The following is an 18133-nucleotide window of genomic DNA, read 5'->3' as shown; positions in this document are numbered from 1 at the left end:
GGTTTGGAGGTTGCTAGTGAGGAGGTAGAGAGGTGTGTGTGCAGGTAGGACGGTGCTCTTCTCCCTCCTGGCACCAGCAAACGGTGGAGTTCAGAGGTGTTTGTTGGGTTTTTTTGTTATTTAATGCACTAGACTTGGGAACTCTTAAACTCTTGTTTAACTGCAGGTACCTATGCATCATTGAACCTTGTGATTGCCTCTGCCAGTGATTGATATTTGCCAACTTGCTTGCTTCTAAGTTTTTTTTCTTGCAACTCATACATGCCGTTCCCTATGGCTGTAGTGAATGCATATGGAAAGTAGTGGGTATCTGGAGACAGGCAAGAGGAAGGAGTTAGACTGGCCGAGCACCCCTTGCCAATTTATTTGTTCCTTTTTTTTTTTAAGTTGCTCTGTTGAAGAAAATTGGATCTCTCCGCAAAGATCCAATTTGGCCTTCATTTGATCTTCATTCTACCCCTTCCTTCCCAAATATTGTGGAAGTTCTTCAAGGCCCTCGTGGCTCCTGCTGAACTTTAATTGGGTTTGTGGTAGCATGTTAAAGGTTGGCCTCATTTCTTTATAGCCCAGCAGTAGTCTCGGGTGGCCAGGCTGCTCTAAAAAGGCTTTTGCCTTGCAGTCTCTTCCTACATACCATTCCTTGCATATTGATTCCCTTTTCCTTTTTAAGACGAAACCAAGTTAAAACTGTGGAATATCACCAACAAGAATGTGCTGCACCTTCCCACCATCTTCCATCATTTGCCACATTTGCTGTCAAAGGAGAACAGTCTGCAGCCAGCCGTGCATGTGGGACAGGGGCGCACTGGAGGTAAATGGGAATTAGTGCTGCTTTAGTGCTCTTCCTCTCACCTGGTGCCTGTCCCTGCCCTTTCCTCCGGGCCTGGCTGCGCTGCGGAGATGAGCAGGACTGGAGGAACGGCTGCATGTATCATGTGAGCTTCCTTGGTGCTGCAGCACACGGGGTGGGTAAGCCACAGAGCATCTGCGTGCCAGTGTGTCATGGGGATGTCTGTGCTCCTAAAGTGTTCTCAGTGCTTCTCTCAGATGGTTTTTGCTGCTTTCCATCTCCAGAGTGCTCTAGGCTTTGCCTACAAGGAGGTTAGATGAAAGCACGGTTTGTGGAGACTCTAGACTGTGTTAGGAGACAAATCCCATCTGGAGCAGGACTTGGGTCCTTAAATGTTTCCTCCCCTGCTCCTAAATCCCAACCCAAAGCCAAGCAGCTGACTGATTGCTCGTAAACCAAGGTGCTTCTGGCTATGGGAGGGCTTTGGAGAACAAGGGTGTTCTTGAAGTTACCGTTCATGTGCCGGAAAGGACCTGGGGCAGGGAGAGTTTGGGACATTTCCTAAGTCTTTGGGAGAGAAAAGAAAGAGCCTCTAGTTCCTTTCTGCTTTTCATAAAACAGCACAAAGCTGAGTTTGTTTGCTGATGGAACCTGCCCAGCGTTAGGGACAGCCAGGCTGCTTGTGGCTGTGTCTACCTTGATGCCCCAGATTTCCAAAGCTGAGCATCAGCACATCCTCAGCCCTCAGCTCACCATCCCCACAGGTGCCTGCAGGGTCCAAGCAGTGTGAGGACAGCAGTCCCAGCCATTGTGAGAGCACCTGGTGGCAGTGGGTGCCCTGCCATGGGTGCGCCAGGCTGCTACTGGCCTGTTCTGGGTGAACCGTGGGGTGGTCATGGGAATTGAGAAGAACGTCTTGTTCAGCGTAGCCCTTCTCTGAAATCTCTTCTTGGCTCTGGGCAGTGTCTGTTGTGATGGGAATCCCCAGCGTAAAGCGGGAGGTGCATTCCTACCTTACGGACACCCTCAGCTCCCTCATCTCTGAGCTCACGCAGCAGGAGAAGGAGGACTCGGTCATCGTCGTCCTCATCGCCGAGGTAAGGTGGAGCTTGGCCTGTTGGTCCCACTTAGTGCCAAACAGTACAGCCACGTGCCTGTGGGCCTGGTCGTCTGGCTGGTGCAGATGAGCCCAGCCTTTGCCAGGAACACGAGATGCATCCTGCCCAAAACGAAGCCAGGGTGTGAGCACACACATGTCTCACGTCAGCAGCTGCTGTGTGATGTTTGGTTTTATCGTTGTCTATATCGTGCTACCTCTGGAAGAGTGCTGGAGTGATTGTTCCCAGACTGAGCTGGAGCAGCCCTGTGGCTGCATCTCAGGGGCCTCTCAGCCCCCCCGCAGCAGCTTTGTTTCTCAGCCGTTCTTTGAAAAAGGCCCTAACCTCTCTCCAGACCCAAGAGCCCACTTATTTTGGGCTGAGACTAATGTGCTGCGTTACACTCATGTCTGGAGTCCAGAATCAGTTGCTGAATCCAGGGGCTAAAAAGCCTTGGTACATTAATCCACAAGAGCTGCTTTTATCTGTGGGTTTAGATGGTTATTTTTCTCCCTGGCTTTCCCCTCAGGATTATTTTTGTGAGCCCCAAATGCATTTGTCTTAATTTTCAGAAATCCACTGCGAACGATAAAGCTCAGTGGCAATGATAGAGGGAGCAGCTCGAAGATAAATGCCTGGTTTTGATGCCTCTTTCCCCATGGTTTGACGTTTTGAGTAGTGTTTGGCTTCTGGGCCCCTGGCTGCTAACTCTGTAACAGAGCAGAGCCCTTTTTGGGAATGAAAGCTTCGTTCCCTTGAGAAAAACCCTCCTTTGCGGCCATTCCAGCACAGCCTCACTGGTGACACATCCCTGCATTGCTCATGTCACCTCCTGCTGGCTCCAAGGCAGTGACCCCAGTGCTGTGTCCACACATCCACCCGCATCCTGGTCCTGTGGTGCATGTGACCACCCAGAACAATGCAGGCATCAGGAAACACGCACAGTTCTGCCCCTGCCCTTTGCTCCTGGTGGTGTTTTCTTGGTCAGATGTTTTCTGTCCCGTTCCTGTCTGTGCTTAGCACTTATCTCGCTCCCTGATAGAGCCCTGCAGTGCCACTGACCTTTGCCTCCAAACTGCTGCAGGTTGAGCTCTGGGAACAGACTGTTAGTTTGGGGAGAAAAGTATTGAAATGAATTTGAAATGGATCTGCAGGCATGTAAATAAGCCCGTGTTTTTCACAAGAGGGGTGGAGATCCTTGTCTGCCGAGAGTGTTGTTTGGATGAACGCCGGCACGTATGAAACAAGAAGCAGACAGCCCGGCGGTTAACGCTTTGTGCAAAGGCACGGGGTGGGTGCAGGCAGTGCTGGGAGGGCTCAGAGCTCAGGATCCTGCACTGCCTGCTGTGGTCTGGGTGTGATGATGGCTTGGGTTTGCCTCAAAGGAGGGCTGTGTCACAGTGGGGATTGTGCTGGGTGTGAGATGGGGAGATGTGTGTTAAAGGAGGGTGAGGTGGAGGTGCTGACAGTGTGCCCTGGGTGTATGCAAGGTGATTTCTAAAGCACGGGGCAGCACAGGCTGGGCTGAGTGATCTAACGCTGTGTAACTTCTGTTTTCAGACGGACGCACAGTACACAGCCGGAGTGGCAGAGAATATCAAACACTTGTAAGCAATTCGAGTGACTGCGTGGGCCGGGGCTGTTCCTGCCACGGGGCAGGGGTAGCTTCTTCAAGGAGGAATACGTGTCTTTCTGTGCCCCTTTCTTGTTGTTCTCTGCTTTGTTTGTTCTTCTTCAGTCCTGCATCGTCTTTGCTTTTGCTGCTTCCAGTTCTTGTTCTAAGATGTGTCCCGTATGTAGCTTCCAATAGTCTGCTGTGTGCTTGCAGTATTCAGCACACATGGCCACGCTGTTCTGTTTTTGCTCTTTCTGTGCTTTGGCAGCACAAGAAGAGGGATTATTTAGCTTTGCAGTAATCCTGGCAGTTGTTGCTATACCTGGAGTGGCCCTCTGCCTGCTCTGTGAGCAGCTGGGCAGTGCAGTACGCACATCCACATGCTATAGTGCCTACAGAATCCATGTTTGGTTTTCCTCCTGCTCCCACTGGTTTGTGTTCCCCTTGCTATTTACATCCTGCAGCCTTAGTGGCTTTTGCAGTGCTATCAGGGCAGGAGCCAACAGCAGATCATTAACTGTGAGCCAGGCCGGGCAGTAACAGTGCCAGAGCTCAGAGGTGAAGGAAAAGATGGTGAACGAGGGGGCTCTGCCCACAGTCCGGCTCCTGCACTTGCATGTTTCCAAAGGATGGCAGCAGCCACAAGAAGGAGGCTCTGCAGGGCAGTGTATCCCCAAGCCAGTGATGGACGAGGGGTTGGGATGAGCGCCCAAGGCGAGCCGGAGGGCTGTGTGCCGGGCCCTGGGAGCAGAGCTGAAACAGAGCCCTCCATCTTGCTGTGCAGAAGCTGGCAGCTCTCCCTCCTCCTGCCTGCTGGCTGCGGGACGTGCGCAGCGGGGATAATGGGCCGATTGTCTGCTGCATCCTGATGGAATTGCTGGCCGCTGCTGCAGCGAGCGCTCCGTGCGATGGCCTGCAACTTTAATTGGCCTCATGGTTTTATTTCTGTCCCCGCCCCCGTTCACTTCGCTTATTTTTCTTCCAAATGGAATGGAGGTGGTGTGGGGACAGGGAGTGCCGAGCTTGTGTTGCAGGAGGTGAAGGCGGTCGCTGCCTCGTCGCAGGCTTTATCAGCTCTGTTTCACTGCTGAGAATAATTGGAAATGTTGCCGGTCCCAGGAGGGAACAGAGAAGGGAAAACTAAGTGAGAAGTTCTTGGCGTTCTCGCTGCTCTGCCTCCCTCTGCCACATCTCCCATCCTCCAGGCTCCGCACAAAGAAAGGAAATCAACCTTGCACCAAATGTTCTCAAAGAGGGCAGTGTAAAAATAACCGGGATTCCCGCTTATCTCTGGCAGTTCCAGCAATCCGGTGCTGCTTGCAGCACTTCTGTAGGTCCATATTTTTCAGCTGAGTGAGATTTTTGTTGTTGTTGTTTGGGTTTGACTCTTTAAAGGCTCCTAAAGCAACATTACAGGAAAAATATACACCGATTTGATCAGCGTGAGGTGGAACTCCTGCCGGCTGTCCTGACTGCAGCGCAGCACGGCGCTTTAAGTAACTGATCAGAAATGCAGAACAGAATCTCTGCAAAATGACTCTTAATTACCGGCACGTTTGGAAAATCTCTGAACGCCGGTGATGTCAGCAAGTCCTACCTTTGCTGTGCCAGTCTGCAGGGCCATTGCATCCTGCAGAGCGGTGCTGAGGGAGCACCTTCTCTCTGAAGCTGACCTGTGTGTTTTCTAAGTGCCGTAAGCACAGAACGGTGCCTTCTGGGTGCTGGTCCCTGCTGGAGTCCTTTGGTGAGGATGGAGGTGCACTGGGGGAGGTTTCAACTTAGAGGCTGCATTTTCTGTTTGGTTCTGTGGCTTGATGTTTACCCAGTGAGTTGGTCTGTGAAGCGGTATGTCAGGTGTGGAGGCACGTGGTTATTTACTGCTGCCTTTCTCCCTCAGATTCCCGAAGGAAATCCACTCGGGTCTCCTGGAGGTGATTTCTCCCTCTCCACATTTCTACCCTGATTTCTCCCATCTGCGTGAATCCTTTGGGGACCCCAAGGAAAGAGTCAGGTAAGACTCAATGATCTTATAAGCAAGCAAACCCTTCATTAAATTGCAGCATCTCCCCCACTGACTCCAGCAGGGAGAAAGCTTTCCTGCAGTCCCACACAAGGCCCGAAAACTCACTTCGTCCGGGAGCTGGATGGATGTGGTGTCAGGCCATGAGCTGTCAGCCTTGCCTGGTTCGCCTTGTGTGCAGTATTCCTATCAGCTGAGTGTGGTGGGGGCTTTAACCCAGGTTTGCTCATTCTGAAAGCCCTCCAGTTGTGTGGCAGCTCTGGATGGATGGCACAGGGGGACCAAAAGGAGCGACTGTGCCAGCTTCCCCAGCAGCAGCGGTGTGCAAGGCAGGATGGGCATTCTCACTGCCTTCGTCTTTTGCAGGTGGAGAACCAAGCAGAACCTCGACTACTGCTTTTTAATGATGTATGCCCAGTCCAAAGGCATTTATTACGTGCAGGTAGGTTTGGTGCTGGGGATGGAGAGGAGATGGTAATCTTCCATTTTTCTCATGCTTCTTTGTGTTTCACCCACTCTGGTGCATGGCTGGGCTGTGCCAACCCCAGAGACTGCTCACTCTGCAGGGGAGCAAAGCCCCTTGCCAGCTTGTGGCTGCAGAGGGACAAGTGCCTCCAGAATCTGCATGCAAGTGGTGTGTCATGGCTTGTAGCCATCACCTCCTCCAGCGATGGGGAAGTGCCAGCCCTCCAGCTGATGGGGGTAGAGGCTGGTGGACACTGCTGTGTGTGAAGCACGGCTTGGCAGATGTGGCTGCTAAGCGTGGGGATGGCCAGGTGGTTTTCTAAGATGCTTCAGACTTGGAGGCATCTTCCCTAGTCAGACCAGGAGCCCTTGCTTTGTTTACCTGTTAGGATCTGCTTGGAACATTTTCCAGCACAAACTAGACCTGTGCCAAAGCTTTCCTCCACTCTACAGTGTGACTGCTCTGCAGAGAGGCTCTTACTGGAACCTGGATGTGTCATTGGCACTGACTGTCCTTTCTTCTTGCAGCTGGAGGACGATATCGTGGCCAAACCAAACTATCTCAGCACAATGAAGAACTTTGCCTTGCAGCAGCCCTCTGAGGAGTGGATGATCCTGGAGTTCTCGCAGCTGGGGTTTATTGGTAAGGTCTCACCCCCCCGTCCCAACAAGCAGAAGCACCTGCTGGGTGCTGTAAGCAGGTCAGCTCTTGTCCAACAACTTGTCTCCGAGAGATGGCCAAAACCTTGAACTTGGTTCCTTCTTATTTTTTGCCACGAGCCCTGTGTTTGCGCAGGAAAAAAAGCTCCTCCAAGTCACAGCTGACATTCGCTTTTAATAAAAATAAACCTGGTTGGAGGCTCACCAGACAGCCTGATGGCTTCAACATGACCAGTAGCTTTCAGGCTGGATTGGTCTCTGGTGTTGCCTAACAGTGTACAAAAGGAAGTTTACATCAGCGCAGAACTATTTTGGGAACAGCAGTCCATGGTTGCAGTAGCAGCTTGATCTGTTATTCTGGATACTGGTTTGACTGGCTTAAAACTTCCAGTTTTCAGGGCAGGAAACGATCTGTCCTGCAGCTGGCTGAGTGGTTTTCAACCTCTCTCTGCTGAATGGAAGAGTTTTAGACCTTTTGGTACTGCTGTGACCTATAAGATACTAATGCTTTCTAATTCTGCCGTGAATATTAAATCCAAAGCTGTATTAGTGGTGCCAGCAGTACTGGCACATAAAACAGAGCTTCATGTTATTTCATTTACGTGGAGAAAGGGACACTTCTGACCTCCACAGCTCAGCCTCTTGAGTTTTTTCTTCCCAGCTCATTCTAGCCAATGTCCTACAACAGCTGCTCTTTTTTCCCTATTTTTGTGCTGTAGGAAAAATGTTCAAGTCTCTGGATCTGAGCTTGATTGTGGAATTCATACTGATGTTCTATAAGGACAAACCCATTGACTGGCTGCTGGATCACATCCTTTGGGTGAAAGTCTGCAACCCTGAGAAGGACGCAGTACGTAAACAGCCTGCACTGAAGGGAAAGTTCCTTTTGGGAGTGAGAAGAAACGTGGTTGGCCTGTACCTGCAGAGGCTTTGGAGGGTCATTTCCGTGAGCTCTGGTGCCAGCTGACTTAGCACTGAGCCTTGCTGCTCCTTTGGGCTTCTTTACGGACAGTGCAGGATGGGGTGTTCAGCCCTTTCTGCAGCTGCCAGAATTCTTTCTACATCTCTCTGGGCACCAGCAGGCTGTTCCTGCAGCAGAGCAGCCATCCCCACGCTGTACCCCGGAATAACCCTTGGCTCAGCACTCATGTAGCATCCCCGCAGGGAGCCCACACGGGCTGCCCTCAGCTGACCCTCCCTGCCCTGTTTCCCAGCAGCACGCTGGCATCTCACTGCAGCATCTGGGAGAGTGCAGAGTGCTGACACGGAATCCTGCTTTGTGCTGCCTCGTGGAGTCAGCGACAGAAAGCCTTGCACCCGCAGGCTGTGTTTTAAGTCATAGCAACAGCGGCAGGGGGCTAAACTAAGTGGGATGGGCAGAGAAGGAGTGAGGGTGAGCACGAGTGAGATGAGCTCACTGCCGTCTCCCCACCCTCCTCCCTGAGCATCCTGTATTTACTCGTGCACTGGTTGTGTTCTCCTGACAGACAGTGAGCAGCTGAGTCCCGGTGGCCCAGAATAGCTGCATGTTCAGAGCCAGCAGTCTGGGTGGGACCTGGTGGCCACAAAGACCTGCCAGGGCAAGCGGTCACACTGGGGTTAATATATTATTTCTCCTTTATGGTCAGGGCTGAGTAACAGAGCAGCCCCCAGGCCTCTCTGCTGGCCCCCAGTGACCTCTCAGCCATGGGCAGGGTTAGGGCTGTGGGGATGGAGTAGGGAACGGTGCTGCCCTCTGTGCTCCCCCCTCCCCTCTGTGCCCCCTCCCTACAGCTTTCAGCCCGGGATGTGGTTCAGCACAGGTCCCACCACGCAGCTCCATCAGCTCTGCTCAGCTCCCGCCTGGCAGAGTCCTCACAAGGGCTTCCCAGGGGAACCTGCAAACCTCTTAAATGTGTTTCCTTTTTAAAAATTAACCTACTTTCCGTGTGGATTTCTGGCTTCTTTTCCCTACTGTTTGCATGATTAACTGCACTGCTCCCTTTCAAACACGACTCCCTCTTGTAAATGCTGCTGCACGGAACCAAGTCAGTAGCAGTGAGGGTTTGTCTTTTTGACTGAAAGTTTGTTTGACCTGAGCTTCCACCGAGCGCTTTGTCTGCTCTGGACGCAGCCTGCTTTTCCTTTTGGAACTAATTTTAGATTTACCTGAGGCAGAGCTGTGTGAATGGATGGCCTTGTTACCACCAGCTGAGCCCAGCCCTGGCTTCACTGGGTCGGTGTTGCTGTCAGCAAATGCTTCTTTAGATGAAGTAATCAAAGAGAGAAGGAGAAACCAGGAGATGCCATAGCCCCCTCTCTCCCCTTCCCCCTTCTCTGCCCACCCAGAGATGAGAGCTGACGGTTGCTCTGCGGGGCCGCGTTTGTTGTCACTGGCAATGAGCAGGGCTGCTTTTAATTTTCTAATGTAATGTGAGCTGATTAGGGGATTATCTGCTGGCAGCTCACTGGGGTGTGCCTGGGATTTCACAGCTCGGGGGTGGTGGCAGTGCTGGGTGTCACTGTGCCCAGTGGTGCCGGGCAGGTGAGTCAGAGGAAGGGGAAAAAAACACAGAAAGCCCAGGCCCGCTGCTGCCATTGCCCCCCCATGGCTCTGCTCTGTGCTCTTGGGGCTGTTCTCCTTTCCTTCCCCATGGAGAGCACTGGCTGCAGCAGAGCTGCACGTGTGGGTTCCTTTACGTGGTGGGATGGGCGTGAAGCAGCAAATAGCTTTGGCAGCACACAACAGAAACTGCCAACAGACTGAAAAGTGCCCAGTGATGAGAGACTGTGACTGCTGCCTGGGAGCTCTAAATATCCCAGAACTTACTGTCACTTCAGAAATAAGAGATCCTGAGCTCTGAGTCATAGGGAAAGGGCTTTCCAGGTAAGCCAAGGACAGAAGAAACTGAATTCTCTGCCTGTCCCTACCTCACAGCACTCAGAGATTTGCTCATTGTTGGCCAAGATGAGCTTAGCAATGAGGAACGTGGCAGTGGGCCTGCAAGCCCTGGCTGCTCACCAGACCCCGGTGGTGGCCTCGATGTCCCTGAGTTCAGCCATGCCCTCAGGGCTTTCTTTTACTGATGCTGGATGCTGACACGTGGGGTGGTGACGTGGGGGATGTTCCCATTTCAGAAACACTGCGACAGGCAGAAGGCGAACCTGAGGATCCGCTTTAAGCCCTCACTCTTCCAGCACGTGGGAACACACTCCTCTTTGGCTGGGAAGATCCAGAAGCTGAAGGTGGGTACTGAGCAGTCTCTGACCCCCATAGTGGAGACATCCCCTCTGCTGCTGCAGACAAACTAGATGGCGTAAGGCCTCTGATAAGATGCCCCTCTGCTGACAGAGAGCTGGTGTGATGGAGAGTTCTGAGACACAGGGATGCTCCATTCTCCACTGTGCAGATCTAGAGCTTTCAATTTGCACTGCCTTGCTGGAAACCCCATTCCTCACGGCCGAGAGCAGCTGGTGACCCTTTTCTGCCTTCTTGCTTTGCCTCCATCAAGGACAAGGACTTTGGCAAGCATGCCCTGCGCAAGGAGCACGTCAACCCTCCTGCGGAGGTGAGCACCAGCCTGAAAACCTACCAGCACTTCACCCTGGAGAAGGCTTACCTGCGAGAGGACTTCTTCTGGGCCTTCACACCCACTGCTGGAGACTTCATCCGATTCAGATTCTTCAAACCACTCCGCATTGAAAGGCTGGTGCCTGGGGGCTGCACGGGTGGGGACAGCGGGTGGGCACAGAGTGTGAGGAGATGCTTCTCTCTTGTCCTCCTGGCTCTCCCATTGGGTTGAATTCTTTGCCCATCCCTATTGTAGCTCCCTGGGAGGAGAGAGCAGTGCTCTGCCAGGGGGAGAGTCATTTGGCCTGATCCTTTTCGGTGGGTTTGTGTCTGCTGGAACCCTTTGCTTTCCTGCACTTAGGAACAAGCCATAGTGTGCCCATCTGGCACAGGTCTTCTTACCAACCGGGTGCTTTCTGGGAAGGCACCTCTTAGTCTGAGATGTTTGATGGCTCACTTGGGTAAAAGTCATCTTGTCCCTGTGCTCAATGGAGTTTTCTGTGGTGTCTGACTCTGTCACAGGTTCTTCTTCCGCAGTGGAAACATCGAGCACCCAGAAGACAAACTCTTCAATACCACAGTGGAGGTTTTGCCGTTTGATGTAAGTGTTTTGGTGGAGTGGGAAGAAAAAGAGGTTGGAGAAAGTTCTCAGTGGTTCCCCTGTCAGGAGATCCTCGAGTGCCTTTGGGAGGTGCTGGCAGCCTGAGCAGCTGATCCCCGGTGTGGAATGGCGGGGATGGGGCTGCCTACAGAGGATGCCCAGGTGGACGGGGTGGCTGCAGAGGAAGGGCTAGAGCAGGATGTGCAGCTCCTTGTGCAGGGCAGGGGAACCACAGAGTACTGAGACCTGCAAATGGCCGGGGGTGCTGTGGGGGTGGCTCTGGGGGTTGCTACTATTGCCTGGGGCTTTGGGGTGGCTCTCACTGCTGGTCCTGAGCTGAGAGCTCCTCTCCATTTGCAGAGCCTGCAGTCGGACAAGGAGACCTTGCAGGAGGGAAGAGGTACAGCTGTCAGATACCACAGGACAGCTGATGGCTACATCCAGATAGGTATGGCAGGGATGAGGCCCTGCATCCATCCCCTGTGCTCATCTTTACATGACTTAAAGCCCTTCTTTGTTTGGAAAACAGGGCATGGGCACTGAGTGGGATTTGTTCCTTTTTCTTCTTTTTTTTAATTATGCCCAAAATGGGACATAGCAACAGGCCGAATGCTTGCTAGTGCTGTGGAGGGAAGCACTGCCTGCTGTGCCTTAGCCTGTCTCTTGTCTCTTACAGCACAGCGCTGCATCAGTCTGTCTACACACTCCCCATTTTGTTCTAACTTGTGGTTTCTGTTCTCTCAGTGTAGCAAAGTGCACTCTGTGCTTCGCTGATGGCTTCATAGTTGGTCTCAGCCCCTCCCTGTAGCCCGGGCCCTGTCTATGTGGTCCCCTTGGTCCCCCTGCTCTGCCAGCCCCACCTCACTTGTGCTCTCCCCCCAGGCTCCTTCTCCAAAGGTGTTGCAGAGGGTGAGGTGGACCCATCCTTCGGGCCACTGGAAGCCATCCGCCTGTCCATCCAGACCGACTCCCCAGTGTGGATCATCCTGAGCGAGGTGCGCTGCTCTGCCCCAGCCTTATCATCGCCAGCATCCCGCCTTGTTCCGTGCTATGTGACATGCTGCATTTACACGGGACTGCTTCCTTCCCTCCTCTCCTTTCAGATTTTTATCAAAAAAGCAGAGTGAAGCTGGCTGGATGAAGGATGGACACACGTAGCACCCAGGTCCTTCTACCTCCCCCCACTCTTCCTCATTCCTGAGCCGGCCGAGATGCGGGGACCGCGATGCCAGCGAGGTGACACCCGGCTGCTGGGAGGAGCTTCACTCTGACCTGCGGGTGCCAGGCAGCCCTCAACACCTCGGCTTCGAGGCCAGCACTGGTGCTGCGGGGCTGGGACAGACAGGAAAAAAAGTAAAACCAAGCTGCCCTGCAGAGGGGCGGCTTCGCTTCCCTGGGCAAGATCCAGGCGTTCACCGCTCCTCCTGTGGGCGCTTGTCAGTGTGCGGGGCCGTTTGGTGTTGGGCTGAGCTTTAGCAATCATGGAGAATAAAAGCACCTTCAGCCCAAGAAAGGGGAACGGTGGCTGCATTTGGGGACGGAGAAGGCCAGGTTCAGACAGTTCCATCCTGCCCCTGCTTTGCAGGCTGATGTACGGGCGCAGGATCGCTGGGATGGGAACAGCCAGGGAACAACGTGTGCATCGCTGTGACACAGGCACTGATCCCATCCATGGCTGTGGATACCGTGAGGGTGAGGACAGACCCTCCTGTGATGGAGGAGGGGCAAATCCCAAAGGGGGTGTTGGAGCTCTGAGTATTGGCAGGGAAAAACATAAACGCCACACTGTGCCTGCCAGCATCGATCCCGGCCCTTTAACTCATGGTGAAGTCTCCAGTGTCTTCATGCCTTGAGATTGAGTGCAGAAAGGAGCTTTTTCAATAACTATTACTGGTTGGTGTGAATTTTTTTGGAAATAAAAAATGCAGAAGTAGCCCAGTTCAGAACTAGTAGGGATTAGTGTAAATCCCAATGTCTCTTCAGCTATACACTGGAATGCATTATACTACTTTAACGTGCTGTATTTTTTATTATTGGATACATTTGATTTTTCAAGTACATCTCTATATATAAATATATGAAATAACGTGCACTGTAATAAAAGCAGAATTTAAACCTTTGGTGCAGCTGTGAGAGGCTCTTGGGGCGGGCTGGCATTCATTGTCCCTGCTTCCTGCCCTGGGAATAAAAAGCTTTCATCTGCTCTTTGCTCAGCTGGGAGCAAGGAATGCGCCCGCACCTCCAAAGTGCAATTGGGAAATGGTTCTTGGGAAACGTGGTGTGAATCTGCAAGGGCTCTTCTGCTCAGCACTGGCTTGAGCAGCAGCTGGGGCTGAGAGGTGAACTGTGGAAGGACAGAGACCTGCTGGGGGGAGGTCAGGGCTGAGGAACCTCAGGTTGGATGTTAGGAAACGTTTCTTCTCATAAAGAGCAGTGCTGCAGTGGCACAGCAGCCCAGTGGGGGGGTCACCATACCTGGAGGTGTTTGAGAACCGTGGAGATGTGGCACTGAGGGACATGGCCAGTGGGCATGGGCAGGGGGGGGGGCCTGGAACTGGGGCTCTTAGGGGTCTTTTCCATCCCTCGTGATTTTGTGATTAAAGGCAGGGACAAGCACAGGTGTTACTGTTCGGACACAGTAAGGCTGACCTGCCTCCCCCTCCTCCTCTCAGTTTTGGTGGGGTTTTAGACAAGCTCATACCCACTTTCTGATCGCAGAAGCTTTTCCCATGGGACCCATCGACCTGTGCCATTCTCACCCTCTGTCCCCGACCCCCTTTGGCAATGAGAGATGATGTCTATTGAGAATAGGCATTTATTTCTTGCATCTCCACGACGTGACACTCCAACAGGGATGAGGTGGGCGGCAGGACGGGAGGCTGACGGTCACACCGGGGCTGAGCTGAGTGCTCCAGGCAGCCATGGGTTCACTCAGCGGGCACCGAGCAGCTGGAGGGGCCACGCCAGCACCCACAGGCAGGATGGGGGCAGCAGGAAATGTGCCAGCAGCCCGGCCACCGCCAGCCCCAGCAGCAGCCACAGCAGCCAGGCGCTGGCATACAACGGCCCCAACCTGTGAGGAGATCTGTCAGCCGAGGGCTGGGACCCATGGGGCACGTCCTGCACCGGGCTGTGCTTTGGGCACTCACCGTCCCTGTGCGGCCTGCACGTAGCCCCAGAAGTAGCGGAAGCGTGCATGGAGGTACAGCACACCACAGCATGCGGCCACACCTGCAGGGCCAGCAGGGAGAGGTTCTGTGGGTGCTCAGGGGATGCAGATGGGCACAGCTGCCCCGGGGTGCATTTCAGCTTGCTGCTCCTTACCCTGATGGAAAAAGATCCCAGAAACCCAGAGGAGAGAGAGGAAGATGGGGAAGTACTCGGAGCAGTTCGCCCTGTGAGAAGCAGAGAAGAGTGAAACACCCAAGTGGGTGCCCAGGAGATCCCAGAGCTGCACCCAGAGACACAGTGACTGTATGGAGCCCTGGGCAATTCAATCTGAAGTTTGGCCAAGAAGTCTCAGAAGCTCAGGGAATGCAGCCAGAGCGGGAGCTGGAAACTCTGAGGAAGCAAAGCTACAGCCTGAGCGAGGGAGGCTGCCAGCTTTCCATAGTGATACATCAATACCTTCCCCCTCTCCCTTAAGACATAAAAACAAATGACCTATTTGCATCCTTTTCCACGGGGAAAAGAAAGAAGGGAGGAAGAAAGCACAAGGAAGAAAGCTCTTGGGCAGCCCTGCTGGGAGCTGCGGCAGGAGGGGGCACAGAGCACAGCTCAGCACCGTGCAGGTTGGCCCTTCATGGTGCCACTGAAGGAGCTGAGCAGGTTTTGTTGCAGCTCCACCACCATCTCCCTCCTGCCATCAGGGAAACACATCAGCTCTGCACTCTGTGCTGCCGCTCGGCCAGGTCCCTTCAGCTGCTGATGGAACAGCACGGCCAAGATAAAACACGGACCCTGGTGCGTGCTGGAGGGCAGAAGGGTCAGCCAGCACTTCTCACTCCACTGGAGCAGAGGAGGAGGGAAAAGCCCTCGACACGCGCCCACAGGTGCTCTCACAGCACCACGACTTCAGGGCTTTCCTGACATTGATATTTATCCCAAGCAATATCTGGGTGCAGCCACCAAAACGACCAAACCTTACTGAGCCCTGAAGATCCGCTCGAACTCAGGGTGACCCGTTGTCTCCGGGGGAGAGATCTTGTGCTTCCGCCGGGCGTAGATCACCTGCAGCGCAAAGTAGGCTGGAAGAGAACAGCAGACAGAGGGTGAGTGCCCAGCAGTGCTGCGTTCAACTGAGCTTGGACCAGTTCAGAGCCAAGCACAGGGCTGGAGGAAAATGGCACTGTCAGGTCCGTGGTGCCTGGGCCGTCACACACAGCCAGGAATGAACGCACCGATCATGTCCTGCTCCAAGCAGATTTAACTCTGGATTTGGTTATCCACACAGTGTGAGTGGGATCACGGCCAGCCTGGCGCTGTGGGAAGGCTGCCTTGTGGAAACCTCGGAGTCCCCATCACAGCTACTCTCCTTTAACCCTTCCCTCTGTCCCTGGGACGTTTCTATGCCCTCAGCCCTGCCAGAGCAGTTAATGCTCCCCACTACACCTAGCGGGCCAAGGATGGCATCACACCACACAGAGCAGCCAAACGCTGGGACGTTGTTAGACCAATTAAAGATACCCACAGAGACATTGTGATGGGGGTGATGGGCTCTGACACTTCGCTCCCATAGGGCAGCCCTGTGGCTGGAGTAGTTCGAGGAGGGAGTGAGGGGCTCAGGCCAGGAAAGGTCACCCCACAGTGATGAGGATTTGGACCATTCCATCCTCTGATGAACGAGCGCTGCTCCCACAGGGGGCTGCTGGTGACATCTCTAGTGCTTCTTTTTGCTTTTGTTGAAAATAAGGTCGTTCATTAAGAGGAACACAGAACTATGACACAGGCTGCGGTTGCTGTGGCAGAGCTGTGGTTGGGGTCAGCGAGGTGCCATAGGGCACTGAGAGGCAAATGAGGGGCCCACGAGGACCACACTGTGACCACCCTATTCTAAGACAGAGGATAAGAGCAGAGCAGCAGGACAGAGAGAGGAGACAGATGTTGCAAGATTAAAGATGAATGAGAGCCGCACATGCCTGCAGAAATGCAATAGAACAGACGTAGAGGGAAAGGGAATTAGAAATGTAAATAATCTGGCTCTATGTGACCTATTACACAACGTTATCCACTTAAGATATCCACCGAAATGCACTGAAGATGACGTGCACATGTGCTAATGCCCTGCATAAAACAAACAGGGGGGTGAAGGTGCTCTTTAAGAACTGATGAGGTTTCCCGGTGGGCTCTGAAATACTTCCTTAATTCATTTCAAGCACTCATCTTTCCTTCCCTGCATGCTGAGTGCTCCTTCCATCCCCACTTCTATTAGTAACCAAACATGCATAAGACAAAACACTCTTCCAGTTGTTTCTCAGTGAATTGTCAATGGGAAATGACTGATGGCTCTGGAGTTGTGAACCCCCTTCTCCAAGCAGCACGCCGGGCTTTGAGGTGAGACCTGCACTGAGAGACGCACCGCCTGATGGCTGAATACAACACAGAGCCACATCCAGCAGCTGTGAGCAAAGGGCCGACAGCTCCATGGGCTCAGTAATAAAGACAAGAGCAGCAAAACCAGCTGGCCTAAGGAATGGGACAGAGGGCTGAGCACAAGGCACAAACAGAACACAGCTCCCTCCATACATCTCTGATGTGTGTTTGACTTCTCCACCTTTGTTTCAGCCCCTTCCAACCATGCCAAGCCACATGCAACCTACTGAAATTCTATCACAAACCACTCTGCTTTCAACCTTTCAGTCACTGATGGCGTCCTAAGCTTACAAGTGAAACTGCAGCCCCGTTTCCCCCTAGGACAGAAGCTTTCAGGCTCACACACCTTTTGTTGCCCCAGTGACATCCCCAGGCATAAAGCCTCCAACCTGGAGCAGCCACCACTGTGCAGCCACTCACCCTCACGCAGGGCAGCAGGTTCCATCCCACGTGCACAGCAAAAAGAGCAGGGGAGCCAGCTCCCCATCGTTAATGCAGTCAGGTTAATTAATAGCTGACACAAAGGCGATTTATTTACCTTGCTCCAGGACTCCCAGAACAGTGACAGCAGCCAGCAAGTCTACCTCGCCCCGCATGTCGCCTTCCATGATCCAAAGCCCCAACGAAGCACAGTAAGAGCAGCTCTCCAGGCACTCCTCCTACCCCTGCTCACCCCACAGCAGAGCCCTATTCCCCCACACAACACGTGTTTCCTCTGGGTGTTCGCTCCCCCCACACTGCTCAGCCTTCAGCACAGGCAGCTGCCCACTGCCAGGGGAGCAGCAGCACGGGATGCACGTGCTCAAGGCGATCCTTGCACCTGTACAGGTATGGCACTCAGGTTGACTTGTATTGAAAGACGATGAGGTCTTTACTGCTCACTTCAATCACATCTACAGTACCTGTGTTCTGCACGAGGTTGTGCAAATATTCCTGAGTACTCACAAATTAACGACGTGCTCTGCTGCTCCTGTTCCAACATATAGAACTGGTCACAGGAAGGACTTTCAAGACTTTAGTGGCACCCTCAGCAGAGCGCTGGGACGCTTAGCCCATGACAAGTGTAAGCTTACACAGCGCAGCCCTTTCGAGCTCTCTCTGTCGCTCCTTGTGGTTTTCTGGTGCTGTCACAGTTCTGCAGTATCACCATTTCCTGGCTAAAATACAAGCCAAAAGCCCTCCCTTCAGAAAAGGTGGCAGCACGGGGGGAGAAGGGGGGAAAGAGATGGCTCAGAAATACCACAGTAAGATCAGAATTAGAAGTATGAAATGTAAAGAGCAGCAGTATTTCATAGTCCTGGATGGCTTCTTTTCCTTAATCACAAACACCAAATAGACACCGGGTCAAGAAGTGACAAACCGGCCTGGAACAACAGGGAAAAATAGAAGAGAAATCTGACTTCAAGGTTTTAAAACCAAACGGGAGGGAGAGAGAAAAGTTTTCACCTAATGTTGATGGAGAGAAGCTGCCAGGAAGGGCTGAGCCGTTGCATCTCTCCCTGTGCAGATGCACACACAGCTTTACGCACAGCACCAACAAGGAACAAACAGACCTGTCGCTCACCCTGAGCAGGATGCTGCAAGTTCTCATTTCTGTTTTCCACCTTCAGCTTCTCAGAACCCCACTGCAGCAGTTTCTCAAGCTGGCTTCAACACCACTTTGCTCAACTACACAGCTGTGCACTTCTGGCAGAGCACACAGAACGCAGCACAAGTGCTCCCTATCCGCTCCAAACACGACTG

The 18133-nt window shown here is 53.1% G+C and overlaps 2 protein-coding genes across 2 annotated transcripts in view; one reads left to right on the top strand and one right to left on the bottom strand.

Moving 5' to 3' along the window:
* Positions 1-12918, top strand: part of MGAT4B (alpha-1,3-mannosyl-glycoprotein 4-beta-N-acetylglucosaminyltransferase B) — a 35324-nt gene extending 22406 nt beyond the window's left edge. Inside the window, exons 3-15 of the mRNA XM_072348431.1 lie at positions 671-811; positions 1754-1887; positions 3448-3494; positions 5400-5513; positions 5889-5964; positions 6516-6630; positions 7367-7497; positions 9765-9872; positions 10139-10332; positions 10720-10798; positions 11159-11246; positions 11681-11793; positions 11902-12918. Of these exons, the coding sequence (XP_072204532.1) occupies positions 671-811; positions 1754-1887; positions 3448-3494; positions 5400-5513; positions 5889-5964; positions 6516-6630; positions 7367-7497; positions 9765-9872; positions 10139-10332; positions 10720-10798; positions 11159-11246; positions 11681-11793; positions 11902-11925 (1364 nt within the window). The 3' untranslated portion in view covers positions 11926-12918. The remainder of the gene's footprint in view (positions 1-670; positions 812-1753; positions 1888-3447; positions 3495-5399; positions 5514-5888; positions 5965-6515; positions 6631-7366; positions 7498-9764; positions 9873-10138; positions 10333-10719; positions 10799-11158; positions 11247-11680; positions 11794-11901) is intronic.
* Positions 12919-13729: 811 nt separating this feature from the next.
* On the bottom strand, positions 13730-15339 carry LTC4S (leukotriene C4 synthase). The gene is made up of 5 exons (XM_072348572.1): positions 15199-15339; positions 14946-15045; positions 14123-14193; positions 13948-14029; positions 13730-13871 (listed from the first exon to the last, which is right to left on the bottom strand). Exons 1-5 carry the CDS (start codon positions 15203-15205, stop codon positions 13730-13732), a joined length of 402 nt encoding a protein of 133 aa, XP_072204673.1. The 5' UTR covers positions 15206-15339.
* Positions 15340-18133: the final 2794 nt, after the last annotated feature.

The sequence above is a fragment of the Excalfactoria chinensis genome, chromosome 13 (assembly GCF_039878825.1).
Source record: "Excalfactoria chinensis isolate bCotChi1 chromosome 13, bCotChi1.hap2, whole genome shotgun sequence".
Taxonomy (NCBI): Eukaryota; Metazoa; Chordata; class Aves; order Galliformes; family Phasianidae; genus Excalfactoria; species Excalfactoria chinensis.
Note: the sequence above shows the minus strand (reverse complement) of the source record. Positions and strands in the feature narration are given on the sequence as shown.